The sequence below is a fragment of the Zalophus californianus genome, chromosome 9 (assembly GCF_009762305.2).
Source record: "Zalophus californianus isolate mZalCal1 chromosome 9, mZalCal1.pri.v2, whole genome shotgun sequence".
In the NCBI taxonomy this organism is placed as follows: Eukaryota; Metazoa; Chordata; class Mammalia; order Carnivora; family Otariidae; genus Zalophus; species Zalophus californianus.
The window spans coordinates 76,302,993-76,321,940 of record NC_045603.1 but is presented as its reverse complement, the minus strand read 5'-3'; the positions used below and the strand labels follow the sequence as shown (position 1 = coordinate 76,321,940).

Sequence of the window (18,948 nt, the reverse complement as noted above, 5' to 3'; positions counted from 1 at the left end):
AGAATTATGCCTTTTGACCTAAATGGCCCAAACTAAATAAGTTATATTAAGGTGGCTTAAAAGTATGATGTTTTCTTTCAGATGATTTGTGAAACTATGTATTACAAAATTTTTGGTACTTATCTCTTTCTCATAGTACACATTTATGTTCAATATTTTAGGCTATTCAAAATTTCCTGGGGGCTACCAAAGCACAGTTTCCAAATCCAAAATTTCTGAAGTAACTGAGCCAGATAGTATGTATATGTGGTTTAACAGTTAAGGGCTTGAGCCCCCGAATCAGCAGAGCTAGGTTTGAATCTTAGTTGCACCACTTCCTAGCTATGTGATCTTGGAGCAAGTTGTTGAATCTCTCTGAACCTCATTCATAAAATGGGTAAAACAATATAGGTTTTATATATAAGGATATGCTTGTAAGAAGGAGCTAAAATGTACTCAGTGCAGTCAGCAGAGAAGGCAGTGTAGAATCAGCTTAATATTAGCTATTATTATCAGCAGATCAACTCCATAACCACCCCCCCCTTGGCATGGAGAAGGCTCCACTGGCAGGAAAGGTATATTTGGAAGCAGAAAAAAGGAAAGAATAATTACTTTGATGCACTGATGAACATTCCTAAGTTTTCTGACTGAACTGTTAAGGGGTATATATTTATGATGATAAATACTAGACTCTGAAAGGAAAAGCAGCAGCAATGTAAATGGTACTGTAACTGTTTTCCTTAATCCTAATCCATACACACCACTTTTTCCCTTTTGATGTGTTTGCTACCACTACAGTTTTCTCACATTTGGAACTAAATGAATCAATTATTCTAACACATTTAAGAAACATTTAAAGGAACACCTTCATCTAGGAAAATGGTAAGGGGTTCATTCTTTTCAGGGTATTAAAAATAGGGAATTAGCAGTACAAACACAAGAATACACAGATATTACCACATATACATGCACCCCAAGAAATTCCAAATACCACAGTACCTAGCTGAGAACAGTGTTTACCAAATTAAACCAACATATTATATAATTTACTATGTTTCCCTTTTTCCTGACCAACAGAATCATGACAAACACCTTAGGAAATAAAGAGGCAAGTGCCAAAAATTTACAACATGTAAATTTAGCAGTTCATCTAAAAAATAGAAACATCATTTAAACCATCTTTTGAGAACCTTCCCATTATTTAGTTTGGGCCAGTTAGGTCAAAAGACATCATTCTACCTTTTTTATTCCCCTCACCGATTCTCTACTTACCTTTTGAAAATTCAGGTACCTCAATGCCACTTCCATATTGTGTACCCAGTCTTTACCTCAGTCTTCTATCCCATTTCTTTGCCACAGCCTGGTTTTTTCCTTTCCTCCTCTGGGACACTTTTATGAGGTGATACGTGTTGTAGAATGTTAAAAGAGTATTTTCCGGTGAGAAAGGGGCAAATGATTCCAACCTGTCCAAGGTTCCTGGTTAGCGGTTAAGAATGAACTAAATCCCAGAATTACTGATTTCCAATTCCAACTTTTCTTTGCAACTTACTATATTTCCCTTTAATACTTTCCTTTGTGTCCTTTCTTGTAAAACCCTCCTTTATTCCTCACTTGTTAATAAAACACTTGTATTCACTCAAAATCCCTTAAACCCAAAGAACTCTTTTCAATTCTAATCATAGTCAGATATTTTCTGAATGGAATCATCTGCCATAAAGAATGATAGGGTTTATCTTTATTTTTGATTGTTTTGTAATTTTTGAACTTGATACTTAAAAAGTACAAAGGTGGTGTTATGGGTTGAACTGTGTCCCCCCTCAGATCCCCATGATATGTTGAAGTCTTAAACTCAATTCCTATGAATGTGATCTTATTTGGTAATAGGGTCCTTGCAGATGTAATCAGGTTAAGATGAGGTCATTAGGGTGGGCCCTAATCCAGTAGGACTGGTGTCCTCATAAGAAGAGGGAAATTTGGACTCAGACATAGAGGGAAATGAAGACAGAGACAGAGACTGGAGTTAGCACTGTTAGAAGTCAAGGAATGCCTGAGGCCAGCAGAAGTTGAAGAAGCAAGAAGGCTCCTCCCTTAGAGGTCCTGGAGGGAGAATGGCCCTGCCAATAACTCGGTTTTAGACTTCCAGCTTCCAGAATTGTGAAAGAATGTATTTCTGTTGTTTTAAAAGCCACCAAATTTGTAGTACTTTGTATAGCAGTCCTAGGAAACTAATACAGACAGTGAAAGTATAATTTTTCTAATTCCATTAGACAGTATTAGCATTATATTTAAATAGTCAAAGTGAAAGTATTCCCAAGTGTCCATTACTTTAAAAAGGAAAAAAAAATCTGTTTGGATTTTTTACGTGATGGAATTAAAAGTCAAATACTCATAGAATGCCAATCCATATTCCAAATGGATTGATTTGGCCTTTGAAGGAAGTAATGAGATCGATAAGATATTTAATGATCACCATGCCCCATTAGAGCTGCACAGCACTGCACTCTTCACTTACCCCTTCAACCCACTGCTCAAGTGAAGAACGTGCTCGCTTACTTGTTATTAGCTGGTCCTGTTGCCAACACATCAGACTGTAACTTTGGAAAGAACCCTTGCTCATATTTGCCTTGACCAATTTTCATATCAAGCAGATGTGGGTGGATTGCCGTGTGATCCATTTTCATCAGTCGCTGCTCAATTGATTGGGCTATAAATTAAATTTATAACAAATTAGAGGCATTTCAATGGCTAAACCTTAAAACAATGCTTCCTCCACTCATGCACCAAGGAACTCAATCTGACACTCTAAAATAGATTTTTATAAAAGCTCTTGAGAAATCAGTGTAATGTAAGTATAAAAAGGTTAATTTTAAGTGAATACTAGATGACTAATTTTCATGGTATGTTCTGCCTCTGTCAAAAGCAGGGCAGCAGGGTTGAAAAATCTTTAGTACTGAAACAAGTTTCCCTTAAGTGGGATATTCAGCATTTTAATACTTCAATATTTCAATATTAAATATGTAAGAAAAATATTTTCTTAATGAAAATATGGTTCGAAGTACATTTAAGAAAAAGACGGCAAATAAAATATTGACCTTGAACTGCAAGACAGGGAAGGAAAAGCAAGCACAGTAGCCTTATATTACTTTATTTCTTTGTACAAAGATCCATTAAATATCCATAGTTCTCCAATTGTAAAAACAAGAAATGGTGTAAAGTTTATTACTTCACTTTTAGCAACAGTCACATTCTCATTAGTAGGAGTCATTCAGGAGTGTTTATTAGATCAAGAGGGGTAATGCAGAGAATAAAATAAGCAGGCATTTAGAAAATGTCCAGAGGATAAGAAACTGACCTTTTGACGAATAAAATAGCCAAAGTTAAAAGATAGGAATTGCTAACATTTCTATTTAAAACCACTTAAAGTTAGGAGGGTATCTCCAAGACCCAAGAAAGACTGAACTATTTCTCTGGTAGAAAAATCTGATCTTAAATGTTTTTATGAACTGAATTTTCAAGAGAAAATATATTATTTGTGAAGCAAGACTAGGTCTTTAATTCTTTGCCTACAGAATACTAAAAGGGGAGAACAAGCAGTAATTGTGGTGGTGTCATAAACAGAAAGCACTCTGGGAACTGTTAATCTTTGGATTTAAGAGAAGTAAAAAGGTATTTTTGTAAGTATTTCATGGAACCAGTTTATTTTGCCTACTTTAATATCAGCAGATTGAGTACTGCTGGTTATTCCCCATACATAGTCTTAAAAACTTTCTTTCTGAGTGGAGAGGGGTCTGTCCCGGACATATTCCACACCTGTCAAAAGAACGTGCTTACTACCATCTTGTGTGAGATAATGCTTCACCTAAGCCAGTTCCTTGTGCTTGATGACAGCATTAAGCGATGTTTTTACAGATGTCGCTATTACCCATGACTTAAACTTCACAATATTAGATACCTACTTCAAACTGCCCTAATTTTTCCTTTATAATTCATATGAACTTGCCCAAAACTTTTTTAAAGTTTTTTTTTTTTTAAGATTTTATTTATTTGACAGAGAGAGACACAGCGAGAGAGGGAATACAAGCAGCGGGAGTGGGAGAGGGAGAAGCAGGCTTCCCATTGAGCAAGGAGCCTGATGCGGGGCTTGATTCCAGGACCCTGGGATGATGACCTGAGCTGAAGGCAGACGCTTAATGACTGAGCCACCCAGGTGCCCCCTTACCCAAAACTTCTTGAATTTCACTTTATTTTTAATGTGTAACTTGTAACTTCTCTTAAAACATAGTCCATATGGTCTATGTTGGGTGAAAAGAATGCCATGTTTTAATGTGAAATGGTATTTAATTTTCAATGATACCCTCTGGCTCTCCACAACCCTATCTATATTCTCAATGCTTCCTAATATTTATAAAACACTTAATTAACAGATGGTTCAGGCAAAATAAAGCTTAGATTCATGGCATGGAATTCTCTGAAGTCCCTGCCAATTTTATGTTCCATGAAATACTACAAAATTCCATCTCTGCCAATGAATGCTTCTGTTCTCATGAAAGGAAAAAAAAAAGCAGCTTCAGTTTTTCCGCTGGATTTAAAACGACAGAGAAATCCATCTGATACTGAGTTATTCTCCTTTAGTCAGGAAGCTTATTAAAAACAAAAAGCTTGATTCACAATGAGTTACTCTGGGGTTTATACTGAAGATTGCCATAGGGAGCATAATGCAATGTTACTTTTCAGTAATTATACCACCAGTGAATACTGAACATTCAGAAATTATTAAATGCCTGCTTTGAGAGGTCATGGGCCCGTTAGATTTTCAAGGGTTTGTGCCAATACTCATTTTCTGTGATTGGTAAGAAAAAAAGAAAAACTCTGCATTACTATCAACTTGTCTTTCTGCACAGAAATCATGAGGTTCTGGTGCCACAATATCAACAGCAGATAGCCTCTGCCTAAAGAGTTCACCTGCAAATCAAAATTCTTTTTAGTTAGAGGCAAAACAAAAAAAACAAAACAAAACAAAACAACAAAGGACAAAAACCCAACACAATAAAAATCCATACAAAGCAAGAAAATGCCAATCTCTGTAGTTATTGTTGGGGGGGCTGGGAAGAGGATAATTTTACTTGATGAAAGAAATAACTGCACCATTTATGGGGGATAGACGCAGTCACAGCCAGCTGCCTCCTTTTACTTAAAAAAAAAAAAAGTCTTCGATAAATTAGGTTCCTTGGAGACTACTGCTTTAGCCCAATCTCATTTTCATATGTTAAAACTATAATGGTATATTTTCAAGAGAATTATGTAATTTCTGTGATGACAGTGGAATGTCAAACTTTTTGAGAGGCTGACAGAAAATCTATTTTAATTGAAAAGATTTTCTGGAAGCACACAAATAAAGGAATCACTGCTCCATTAAAAAAATTCTGTCAGGAAGGGAGGAATGAAATTTTCTCAACAAGGCATTATATTTTTCACATGGCTATTAAAGTACTGAAAGTCACACTGTTCTATGAATAGGCACAATTTCATTCATTCCACTCCCTCAATTTCCAGAAACATAGAGGTAACTGCCACTTCCTGAAGGGGCTCCAAGGATCTACTCTCATAAGTGGGAATACAACAGAATGATGTTTCAGTGACTTATCAAAGAGACCTTTTTTTTTTTTAAGATTTTATTTATTTATTTGAGAGAGTGAGAATGAGAGAGAGAGAGCACACATGAGAGGGGGGAGGGTCAGAGGGAGAAGCAGACTCCCCACTGAGCAGGGAGCCCGATGTGGGACTCGATCCTGGGACTCCAGGATCATGACCTGAGCTGAAGGCAGTTGCTTAACCAACTGAGCCACCCAGGTGCCCTCAAAGAGACCTCTTAAGACTATATAAAGACATCATTTACATATTTCTTTCCTTAAATATGCTACAACTATAGCATCACCACTTCTGTGACTTTGATCTATTTAAATAAAGTGAGAAAGGCAAGCATAGAAACAGAGCAAGAAACTCTTTCCTGCCTCTTTTTGCTCCAGAGGAAAACTTGCTCAAATAGCTTCTATATTAGAAGGGGGAAAAAAATGAAAAAAAGGGACACTCAAGTGATGGGTATCAGTTTATTTGGCAAAGAAAGTGTTAGGAACAAGGTATAAACGTATAAAATTGTGTGGATTGGTAACTGTAATAAAGTATTTATTTATTTGTCAGCGAGAGAGAGAGAGCACAAGCAGGGGGAGTGGCAGGCAGAGGGAGAGAAGCAGGCTCCCCGCTGAGCAGGGAGCCCGATGCGGGGCTCTATCCCAGGACCCTGGGATCATAATCTGAGCTGAAGGCAGACACTTAACCTACTGAGCCACCCACGCATCCCACTTCACATGTTTCTTTACTAAACAAACATCTAATGTGGTATTAAGGCTTCGGGTGCTAGAATTAGTCAAATCTGAATTCAAATCATGCTCCATCAATCACTAGCTATGCAATCATAAGCAAGCTACTTAACCGCTCAGCTTTCTCAACTGTAAAATGAGGACACTAATAAAACAAAAGTAAATGTGCTTACACTCCCTCATTGTTAAGATCAAAGGCAAAATGCATGTAAAACATGTGGTATGATGTTTAGCACATAGTAAGTACTCAGTAAATACTGGCTATTAATGATTATTTATTTAATGGACTATATTACTGCCAGACAAGAATGGCCAAGACTCTAAGGGAAAAACTGTGTCCGAGTTGGAAAACTCTAATTTGAATACAGGAATCCAGAGACTTAATTTCAATAAGTGAAACTATTAAAAATTAATGGCCCCACTAAAGAGTAAATATACTGTTACAGTTATATAAATTAAGCAGCATCTCAGATTTATTAAATCAATACTTACCTTTCCTTTAATGAAAAGAAGTGAGAAGTAAAAAGCAACATAAGCAGCAAGAAAAATTTACATTTTTTCAATTAAGGCAATAAAAGAGAATAAGACAAAATTCACAGCAACCTTATGGTTATATTACATTCAATTTGTTACTGTTTTTCTCCCTTCTTTTTTTTTTTTTTTTGGAGGGGGGAAGGGCAGAGGGAGAGGGAGAGAGAAAGAATTTTAAGCAGGCTCCACGCCCAGCACGGAGCTGGATGCGGGGCTCTATCTCAAGAACCTGACCATGACCTGAGCCGAAATCAAGAGTTGGATGCTTAAATAACCAAGCCATCCAGGCGCCCCTGTTTTTTCCTCTTCTAAGGGCAGAGGAATGTCAAATAGGAATGGAATGGACATTAACTCACAGAAACAGAAGGAAACAAAACTACAGAAAACACCTGATATAGTATAAAGGATTAACCATGAAGTCTAAAACTGAAAATTAATTTTCGGTTTATAAGGCCAACATTGTGTAAAAAGAAACGATCATGGATTTTAATTTTAAAAGGCATGACAAATGTACCTGCTTCTTTTAAAGTGCTGCATTTCTGATAAATAGATGTCCTCAAGGTGGGTGCCCTTACATTATACAGTCTCATCTTCTCAATCCGAGAGTCAAAGACCCGAAGCAAAGAATCCTTCTCTTCCCACTGAGACATAATTTTATTATCAATAAAGGTGGCAAACATCTGTGTTTCAATGAAGCGTGAAAGAAATGGCAGGTAAGGCTCAGGCTGGTCAGAGAGAAAGGAAGCCTGTAATGAGATAATTAGAAATTATTAGAGCAAGGAGACTATCTTAGTACTACGTGATAAATCTGAAAATTTGTTGGTGAGGTCATTTTTTAAAAATCGTGTAACATGCAGAACTGATGCTTGATATTTAAAAATCTCAAAAGATCACTTCTCCTTCTAAATTCACGGAATTTAGGTCACTTAGGCCTTTAGCACTGATCCCACCTTTCAAAATTGATTTACATTCTGGTACTCATAATCATTAGGTAGAAAAGACGGCATTACTAATGAAAGAGGGTGGATCAAGTTATCATCAATCATCCTCTTACCAATAATTTCTGACCCTTTCCCAGTGAACTGTGATTTTTTTCCTGCTCTCTATTCCTAGCCTATGCAGTATATCGCTGAGTCATAAGGCACTTACATGATCAATGAGTATGATTGAGATATATACATAAGTAATAACCTTAAAAAAACATGGAATTTGTGCTTATGGGTGAAATCTTGTTTGTCAAGTGGATGTTTTTCTAGGCCCCAACACTGTTTGAGACTGATGGATGAGTGCTAATTCAAGATCAAACTCCTTCCAGACCTGTGCTGATTAACGAGTCTGGGCCTTAACAACTAAAATAAGTATTGCCTGAAAAACCATCCAAAGCAAGCTGGGCCTTTAGAAAACATGTACAACCAGCTGCACGTTCCTGTTACCAGCTTGTCTGGTGCATGGAATGGTTCAGTAAATTGTGATCAGTTCCTAATTCAAAGTGTTTGTTTTTTTTCTGTGGTTCTTCAGGTCCATGTGTTTACAGGAATTCTAGTCACAGTTTGATACTAGCTGAAATTTGGAAGTGAATTATTATTTCAGCTCCTGGGTTGGTTTTGCTTTTCACTCTTTTGAGTAGGTGCAGCGTGGCAGAAGCGAGAAGGCGAAAGATGAAAGGGTAAGCTCTGACATAAGATTAGTCTCCTTAATACTCATTGGCTTCTTCCGAGCGTATTTATTTTTCATTCTAAAATTTAGGAAGCCTTTAAAAAAGTTCCTTATAGAAATGCACTTATTCAATTTAAGTGCTACCAGGGTTCAGATGTGTTTACATAAATCCAAATAGCCAGTGAAAGGTTCACAGTAGTCTCTGAAAACCAATTCACCTCTTCAAAAGATATTTTACAGATAAATACCAATTTTACTTTTTCTAGAGCAAACAGTTTTCCTTCTCCCTCTAAATGGGCCAAATATCTGGCTTTTGATATTCAGACCCTCATGGACTACAACACTTAAGTTAGCAAAGACTTGGCTTGGAGGACTAGGATGTGATAGTCCTGTACATTTTCCTAGTGAAAAATGAAATGATTACAAGCCTTCTGGAATCCAAATGAAATTTTCATTTCTCTAGTGGTTATATAAAAAGAATTCCATTTATAGTCTGAAACTACATAAAGATTAAGAAGGAAGAAAGTACCAGTGCTTGATTTAGATAAAAATTTGAATTGCCCCAAGGATAAATCATGAGTGTACACAGATTAGTTCCGAGTAGGATAGGAAAAAAACAGTTAAGCTTAATAAGAAAGGAACCTAAAAGTAGGAATACATTTGGAGAAGTGAAGGCTTTTTAATTTATTAAGGAAGTTTTCTCAAACATAAAATGCATCAGAACTTACTGCTGAATGTAGTTTATAACTTCAACTGAAAAAATGTCTGATGAAATCAGAAAATAATCTTTGATACTACCAACCTTTACAAAAAATGTTTATTAATATTTACTTGTCAGAGACTCCACAATTGTAGATTAGCCTCTTAGAATACATTAGCCCCTTTTAGAGGTCTTTCATGACACAATGCTACCATTTAGCAAAAAACCATAATGCATTCTAATAGCAAAATGATGCCTTGGCAGTCACAGAGGCAGGGGACTGAACTACACTCTAGTGACCCGAAAGAGTAAATGCACACCTCTAAGTGCTTTTGTCTGGAAAACAAAAACAAGCTAAAAGACTGGTGGATATGTCCAGAAAATCTGCCAGAAGAATACTCTATAGTAAACCTTAGAAAGAAGCTTCAACTTCAGCAGGACAACTGAAAGCCAGTGTCATTTTCTATCTTCCTTTCCCACAAACTTTGGAACAGAACCTTAGACTTACAGTCATAAAACCTAATTCATTCACTTTTTCTCTCTTTTGATCCTAAGATGAGGTAAAACTTTGTCTTCTGAAACTAAAGTGCTATCTTTACATGGACAAGTTGAGATGTCATCATAGGATGAAGACAAAATGTAAGAATAAGTTCTTAATGGGAAGGGAGAGAGGAAAAATCTGTAGTTAAAAAAGTTAGCAAAATCAGTAATGACAGCCCACTAAGAGCCATAAAAAAAGGGAAACGAAGTGTTTTTTTTTTTTACTTTGTCAAAGTTCTGCATCTGTTCTCGGTTGGTCAGCCAGGATTCCATGTCCTGGGCAGTCTGAATCACAAACGCTTCATAATCTGCAAACATCTGTGTAAAGCGGTTAGCAAAGACCTCACGGAGCTGCACGTTGAGCTGGTAGTCCCTTAGTTCTGCCTCTTCACACTGAAGTTTTAAATCCTTTTCTTTTTCATTCAGTGTGGCAGAGAGATCCATTTTTTCCACGGTCACACCGGTCCGCTTGGCCAAAGCTTGGAGGCGGGCTATGGTTTCATTGCCCTTCAGTAACTCGTACATGCTGATGTTGTTAGTGGAGACGTTGCCATTCTTTTTGTCATTAACCAAGTCCTTCAGAACCAGATTCTTCAGTTTTGTGGCACTCTCACTGCAATGGAGGCTGCCCTCAGGAGGGATCCCAAATTGAAGAAGCACTTCAGAGAGTTCCTGGATAAAATCCACCTTATTGGGGAATTGTGGAAATTCTTCAGGCAGTTCAATAAAATGGTTGTCAATATCCACAAAACACAAATTAGCCTGAAATAAAAATACAAAGGTTTTAAAATAACATTTTTATATTCTAAAATATTCTTGCCAACTATTATAAACAAACTCATAGATTACACACTGCCTCTTTCTAAATTGAGATATATCTGACACATAACATTTTGTTTCAGGTGTGTGATTCAATAAAAATTATGAAATGATCACCACAGTAAGTCTAGTTAACATCCATCACCACACATAATTACAATTATTTTCGTGGAACAAGAACTTTTAAGACCTTACAATACCTTTTATGTTAACTTTCTGAAGGTTAAGAATTTTTATTCTTTAAAAATAAATTTCTTGGGTGCCTGGGTGGCTCAGTCGGTTAAGCATCTGCCTTCAGCTCAGGTCATGATCCCCGGGTGCTGGGATCAAGTCCCACATCAGGCTCCCTGCTCGGCAGGACTCTGCTTCTCTTTCTACCCCTCCCCACTGCTTGTGCTCTCTCTCATGATCTCTCTCTCTCTCAAATAAAATCTTAAAAAAAAATAATAAAAATAAAAATAAATTTCTTTTTCCAGCATTTTTTCCCTAGTATTCTATACCATATTTAATAAAAATGGATAATTTTCTCTGGGTCTTAGCCATTTCTTATCATCTGGACACGATTCTGTAATATATGGCATCTCTTCGGCATTCCTAAATGAGTAAAGGTGCACAGAGTTGTAGTACCTTACAAACAGAAGGCACTGGGTAAAATGAGCACGGATGAATCCAGTCGGAACTTTCTATGCCATTCCACTTCTATGACACCATTTGTAATTTCGAATTAACAATAACTGCTATATTTTAGCAGCTATAGTCCCCACAAATGGGATGAAATTGGCAAAGAACAATCCAATTCACAGAATAGCCACAAATTTTCACTTTATCCAAAATTAGTTTCAACCTCTTAGCAAAACCATTTCAGAAGTTATTAGACAAACAGCAGGAGGCAGAGAGTGGTAGAGGCAAGCGCTTAGACAATTACAAATGATTACCCCTTGAATAATTAAGAGTTGATTCAGGAGATTTTTTTCTTTTTAAAGATTTTATTTATTTGACAGAGAGAAGACACACAGAGAGAGGGAACACAGCAGGGGGAGTGGGAGAGGGAGAAGCAGGCTTCCCCGCGGAGCAGGGAGCCCAATGTGGGGCTCAATCCCGGGACCCTGGGATCATGACCTGAGCCGAAGGCAGACGCTTAACGACTGAGCCACCCAGGCGCCCCGATTCAGGAGACATTTTTGAGTTGGAAAAAAAAAAGAGGAAATAGAAATCAGAGGAAAAATTTTTTTGAGTTTGCTTATACTATAGATTTTGAATTTATATTGAATAAAAAGACTTTTAAATATTTTCCAAATAGTTATGAACAATTCAAGGGGCCAAGTACATGCATGAAATTCTCATTATCCCTTAGGTACATGATTATAGTAGACTCCAAAACAACATTTTACTTTTCCTGTTCATACCCTCTTAATCAGAACGAGGTTGTCAGTGTAAAGGAAGATTGTGCTCATGGACTGTGGAAGGGTGGGAGGCCAAAGGTATAGCCGATCCCATAAAACTGAATCTGACTGTATTAGTGGCTGGACACAGGGCAGAGGGTGGAACTCAACCAACAGAAGAAGTTTCACTTCGAGTTTCCCCATCTCTCCCACAGCCCTGCCACCTAGGTCAGCAAGGAGACAATTCACACTACCCTTTGATCCTGTGTGGCAACGTAAGGTGAAAACAGGAGAGCAAAGAGTTGGGTTTTTATTTTTCTCTTTGGATCCCTGCTCTTTATGTCAGGTGCTAAAGCACATAAAGTACAAATTTCTATATTTAGCTCAATCAAAACTCAAGATTTCCCCCATTTGAAAACAGAGAATCAACAATGGTTCCTCTCAAGCCTGAAGTGACCTCTGAATCCAACTCTTTAATTTTGCAGATGAAGAAAATTGAGGCCCAAGAAGTTAGGCGACTTCCTGACACTTGTTCCCGATAAGCATCATCAAACAGCCTGGTGGCTTAAAAGATTTTTTCCCTCCCATTTTCCTCATCTCCAACATCAGTAGTTTCCTTTAAATAAAACAAGAGATGAAGTCAAATCTTGCTGAAGACACGTATTGCTGCCTACAGCTTTCTTTAAATCCACATCGTTATATACGTATCTACAGTCTCTAGGAAAGCAGGATGTGTTGAAAGGCTTAGGGGGAGAAAGTAGGTCACTATAATTCAAATGGATGATTCAGTATCTTTAAAAATGGAAGAAAAAAATTCACTAACTTGCTAATCTAAATGTTAGCCAACCAACCTCCCACCACTTACATTTTGTACTGTCTTCTTCATTAATGCCTTCCTGCTATCCTTTTCTATCCTTCTTCTATAAAAGAGAAAATGCTACATCTGGGAAATTTTAAAGCTTGCTATGCTCATACAATCACTGATGATCTGAAAGGGTACGGCAAGGTGCACGTTCCAGCACCACACTACTGGCCTGTCTTCATGTTCCCATGAGTCTCTCATACCCTCCCTATGACTGCTTAGATGGGCCCAAGTTGGGGCTTTGATTATCACAAAATGAAAACAGGATTAACTTGTGTTATGAAGACTTAAGAAAAACCAAAAAGCCTTTTTTCTAAAACAAAGAAGAACTCCATACAATAGGGCATACGGATAAGTCACTTTTTAAATATTAATACCATTAAACTAAAAAATTATCAGAAGAGCTCAAGAAATTTTATATACACAATAAAAAATACACTCGATTCTCAGTTTTACATTGTTTTAGGACTATATATTTCTATATCTTAATTGCTCAATGCTGCTCACACATTATGGTAAGTTATCACTTCTAGTTAAAAATGAAAAACATGGGGGCGCCTGGGTGGCTCAGTCATTAAGCGCCTGCCTTCAGCTCAGGTCATGATCCCAGGGTCCTGGGATTGAGCCCTGCATCAGGCACCCTGCTCAGCGGGAAACCTGCTTCTCCCTCTCCCACTGCCCCTGCTTGTGTTCCCTCTCTCGCTGTCTCTCTGTCAAATAAATAAATAAAATCTTAAAAAAAAAAAAAGAAAAGAAAAACATTCCCTCAAAAGAAATGCAACAAAGACTTGAAGTTCATTTCTTCTGCCATGAAGCTTTCCTATGTCCCTACCCTAAAGGCATTCTGATTTCCTCTGCATATATACTTAGTTCATTCATTCCTCTTACTTATTTTTTTAATCTGTTATTTATATTTGTAAATGACTTATTTTGGAAATCAGAAATTATATCTTATTTATCTTAATGTCTCCTACACTGGTAGTGTATGAGACAACTGGTGAATGAACGAATAAGGCTCAAGGAGATGGTCATTTTGTGGCACCCAAAACATGTACAGAGGAGAAGGAGGTGTCCAGGAATGTGAGGCCAGGGCAGCTCTCTCCATGCTTAGTAAGGGATACAGTTTCTCAATGGCTGAAGTTAAACTGGCAAAGGGTAAGCCAGAGGAGAACATTTAAAATATTCCCACAGAGGGGCGCCTGGGTGGCTCAGTCGTTAAGTGTCTGCCTTCGGCTCAGGTCATGATCCCGGGGTCCTGGGATCGAGTCCCACATCGGGCTCCCTGCTCAGTAGGCAGCCTGCTTCTCCCTCTCCCACTCCCCCTGCTTGTGTTCCCGCTGTCACTGTCTCTCTCTCTGTCAAATAAAATCTTAAAAAAAAAAAAACCCCTTAGAAAAAATAAAATAAAATATTCCTATAGAATCTCAGGTAAGATACAACAAAAAGAAAGTGGAAAAGCAATTCTAATTTAGTGTTTTGATTTTTTTGCCCACCATTTACTGTAAAGATAAGCAAGAATGGGAGAAAGTGAGGTACCATTCTCTGAAATTCATTCTCAGTACTATATCCTTCTACCATCACTCTCCCCACCCCAACCCCCCAAAAAAGAATATAACAAAATGGCTACCTGTGCCTATCATTTTAGAACTATGGGGAAAGTAAGTGGGTGGTTAATTATAAGTCTATGTACTTACATTAGTTAGGTAACAACTAAAATCATACCTTCTTAAAATAATCATTTGTAAACTTACCATTTTCATAACTATTCTAAGTAACCCTGTCACTATTTTTCTTTCTTTTTTTCACTATTTTTAGCTATTATTTTATTTTATTTTATTTTTTTAAAGATTTTATTTATTTATTTGAGAGAAAGAATGAGAGAGAGAGAGCACATGAGAGGGGGGAGGGTCAGAGGGAGAAGCAGACTCCCTGCCGAGCAGGGAGCCCGATGCAGGACTCGATCCTGGGACTCCAGGATCATGACCTGAGCCGAAGGCAGTGGCTTAACCAACTGAGCCACCCAGGTGCCCGCTATTATTTTATTTTACAGTTTTCAGGGAAAGGAGGGAGGAGGTGAATATTATGAGTCGGTATATTTAAATCACTTTTTAAAATGGCTTTTTTTTTTTTTTTTTAAGATTTTATTTGACAGAGAGAGAGACAGCGAGAGAAGGAACACAAGCAAGGGAAGTGTGAGAGAGGAAGCAGGCTTCCCGCTGAGCAGGGAGATGCAGGGCTTGATCTCAGGACCCTGGGATCATGACCTGAGCCAAAGGCAGACGCTTAACGACTGAGCCACCCAGGTGCCCCCAAAATGGCTATTTTTATACTTACTTTTCCAAAATTATGTGAAGTTGATTATTTCATCTCACTGTAAAATGTTACGAGCACAAAGTGACCTGTGTGCGTTCTAAAGATAAACAAACTTAAAAATTCTGAACGCTCTTGCAGCAATGTCTGTGATTTTCTAATTTCCTACTCATTACATCAACACTCTTTAATAAATGTACATGCTCATCTAGTCAGAGAGTAGAATAACAGGAAATAACCTGGGTCAGCTGTGAAAATAGTGCTTCTGTATAGAAAATATATGTTAGTATATCATTATTTTAGAAGAAAATTCTAACAGCTGACCCAGGTTATTTCCTGTTTATTCTACTCTCTGACTAGATGAGCATGTACATTTATTAAAGAGTGTTGATGTAATGAGTAGGAAATTAGAAAATCACAGACATTGCTGCAAGAGCGTTCAGAATTTTTAAGTTTGTTTATCTTTAGAGCCAGAGAATACATGCTGATATGTAGAGAAAACGATTTCTCCACTACAAAAATATCTAGGTGGCATTTAAAAACTCTCAACAATTATAACTCATGTAAAAATGGAAATATAGTATTTATACACCTAAACATACCGTCTTATAAAATATCATCTGATTAATATATAAACAGACCAGATACTCAACAGGAAACTAAAACATGTCACTATTTAAGTCCTTAAACTTAAATTGCATTTAAAATAGATTTGGTTATTCTATTTCTTTTTCATTGGAAATTTAAAGGATTACTTCTTTGAACCAACAAGATACTTAGATTAATCTAGATTAATCTAATAAAAGAGAAAACAAGAGAGTTCAGGTAATAGAGAAAAGAGATATACTGGGGAGGCAAAAGTAGACACGCATAAGCTCAAAAAGAGCAAGACAGCTTAAGTATGTATTTTATATGATCTGAATCAAGCTATTTTCCCCTGAACAAAAATGTTAATTTTGGTAGGGAAGCATTCATTGGGATAAAGTAAGCAATGGATGATTACAGGAATCATTACTGGGTACACAATGGCTGTGGCTTAGTGTGTTATTTTAAATTCACTTATTAAAATGAGAACCTCTTTGGGAAATAAGAACAAATAAAAGCAAAGCACAGCATTGAAGATTTTATTAAGAAAGGTGCTAATTAAATAGCTAATAATATAAAGTCGTTAACTACTTAATGTTTTGCAATAGGCCATGGCACTCTCATCAATATTTCATTTCAAAGGTTTTACATTCCAATTCTGAGTACCATTAATGACAGCCAAAAACTAGATTCAAAATGCTTCCAAGAATTCCTATTTTCTTCTTAAACTACATCTGAAAATACAACACACAGAAAGCATAATAATCTTAAGTGGTCTAAAAGCTAGGGGTTAGAATTTTTATCTCAAAAAAAAAAATTTTTTTTTTTAAATCTCAATCATCTAGTCAAGCTAACATTTAGAAAAAGTTGGTAACCAGCTGTAAGTCTGAAAGCAAAGAATATTAAAGTATTTGTTACTTCCATTACCCATAGCTTGCTGAGAGATGTTACTTTTCATTTGATGGAAGTCAAGAATCAAATTCATCTCAATTAATACAATGACTTTAAAGAGTTTAATGATGTGAAAACCTGGGTTATACTGTTTAAAAGCAGAATTTATAACATGAATGGAGGAAAAAGAAATTAAATGTTATTAGAATAATAAAGCAACTAGACCATGCTACTGTTGTTCCATCTTCACAAATTTAAAGCTGTGAAAATTTGTCACTGTCCTGTTTGAACCATGCTGAATTAATGACTAGTCATGGTAACCCTCAGAAGTCAGGATCTGTACTCTATGGCTCAGGCTCTACCCTAGCCCTACTTGGGAGATTCAGGACAGTCAGAGACACAGTTTGGACAAAGACAATGCTGTCTAACAATAAAGTGGCCTTGACCTAAATCAACAAACAGCAAATGCTTTATCACTCATTATAAGTTTTACCTCTTGAGGAAGTTCTAGCTTAGAACGGTCAGTTCCTTCTTTTGACTGAAGGCCCATCAGATAAGGGACAGGAGCATCAAGAAAATGTAGCAGAGAAGCAGGGAGGATGGGCACATAAACATGCTGCCATTGAAATGGGAACAAAAGTGTGGTGATGCCTTCCGCCACAGTCATCAAGCGTTGATAATCTGTACAGAACAAGGAAAAAAGGAGGGGAAGATTCCAAATAAAAACATAATCACTGCATTAAGCTTGAAAATACTAATTTCCAGGAAAAAAATCTTTTTGTAATAAATAAAATGTTTCTTTATGATCATGCAGAAAATAGGTCAATTCTATCCCAGCATAATTAAAGAGTTCAATGGTTTCACTTGAATGGCACTAAGGGGTATGAGTAGGTGGGAAACATCTCGTTCTTGCTTCTCAAATAACCAGTATGTAAGTTTACACTCCCTTAAAATGTGGAGGAAACAAGAACTGATAGAATTGCTCTTGGCATGTAGACCATCGAAAAGGTACCAGGATATTGCTACTGATTACATTTTGTATACATGCATATCAATGTAATTCCCAATTCAGAGGCTCTTTTTTTCTTGTATATATGATCATGGTTATCGGGATTGTATTTATTTTAGCCTTCATTTTGTGGGTCTAAGAAATCAAACAGATAAATGCATTCATAATCATACTTCCTATATTTAACCCCCAACTACATAACTATCAAATCTGGAAACAAAGTGAAAGTTACCTGAAAATTAAAGTTTGATTCTTGTTTGTGTTTTCTTCACATGAATTAATCAAAACTACAAACTGCTAACAATATATTAAAGTGCCCTCCCCATTTTATTGCAATATAATTGACATATAACACTGTATTAGTTTTAGGTATATGACATAATTATTTGATATATGTATATATTGCAAAATGATTACCACAGTAAGTTTTGTTAACATCTATTATCTCACATACTTTCAAAGTGCCCTCTTAAACCACTCTGCCATAGAGGTGCTTTATACATTATTGTCTGTAAACCTCATTTAAACCTTTGGAGGCAGATGTGTTTAGAATTCATTTATTTTTTATAAAGATAATATTGTGGGGTGCCTGGGTGGCTCAGTCGGTTAAGCAAGCATCTGCCTTCAACTCAGGTCATGATCCTGGAGTCCTGGGATCAAGCCCTGAGACCCGAGTAGGGTTCCCTGCTCAGCAGGGAGTCTGCTTCTCCCTCTCCTTCTACTCCTCCCCCAGCTCGTGCTCTCTTTCTCACTCATTCTCTTGCTCTCTCAAATAAATAAATAAAAATCTAAAAAAAAAAAAAGGTAATATTGTGCATATACCATATACATGAAATATCTAGGGCAGCACCCTGTAATAAAACACATTAATATTTCTGCAGCAAACTTTATGAGTATCCTAATAAGACAGATAAAGAATTTAAATAGGGTCACTTTGGTTCAGGTCTGCTTTTTCAATAAATGAATTATAAAAAGAATCTTTTATTTTCTGAAATTTTTTGGATTTGAAAATTGAAGAGAAAGGATTATGGCCTTGTAATTTTCCTCTCACAGAATTCACCGGGCACAAAAACAGTAAAATCTGGGGGAGTAAGATTTTGGGGAAGTCTTTTAAAAAAGGTTAAGAAAATGATCAGATGCTATTTGGTTCACAGCAACCCAAAGAACACCTGACCAAACATAAACAGGATGTTTTCTGCTTAAAAATCTTTCTTGTGTTGTTTTATAATTTGTATACAACTACCTTTAATAGTCTACAGTGGGATTCTGGTAATGAATCATCAGCTATCCATAGCCAAGTATACTTA

The 18,948-nt window shown here is 36.7% G+C and overlaps 1 protein-coding gene across 4 annotated transcripts in view; it reads right to left on the bottom strand.

The window, feature by feature from the left end:
• Positions 1-18,948, bottom strand: part of DENND5B (DENN domain containing 5B) — a 188,846-nt gene that overhangs the window by 57,031 nt on the left and 112,867 nt on the right. For all 4 annotated transcript variants that reach the window (XR_003520148.2, XM_027595521.2, XM_027595522.2 and 1 more), the window contains 4 exons: positions 17,126-17,313; positions 10,009-10,545; positions 7,402-7,633; positions 2,533-2,683 (listed from right to left, as the gene is read on the bottom strand). Coding sequence is in view for 3 of the 4 variants with exons in the window: in XM_027595521.2 (XP_027451322.2) it covers positions 2,533-2,683; positions 7,402-7,633; positions 10,009-10,545; positions 17,126-17,313 (1,108 nt within the window). In the remaining variant the exon portion in view is untranslated. The remainder of the gene's footprint in view (positions 1-2,532; positions 2,684-7,401; positions 7,634-10,008; positions 10,546-17,125; positions 17,314-18,948) is intronic.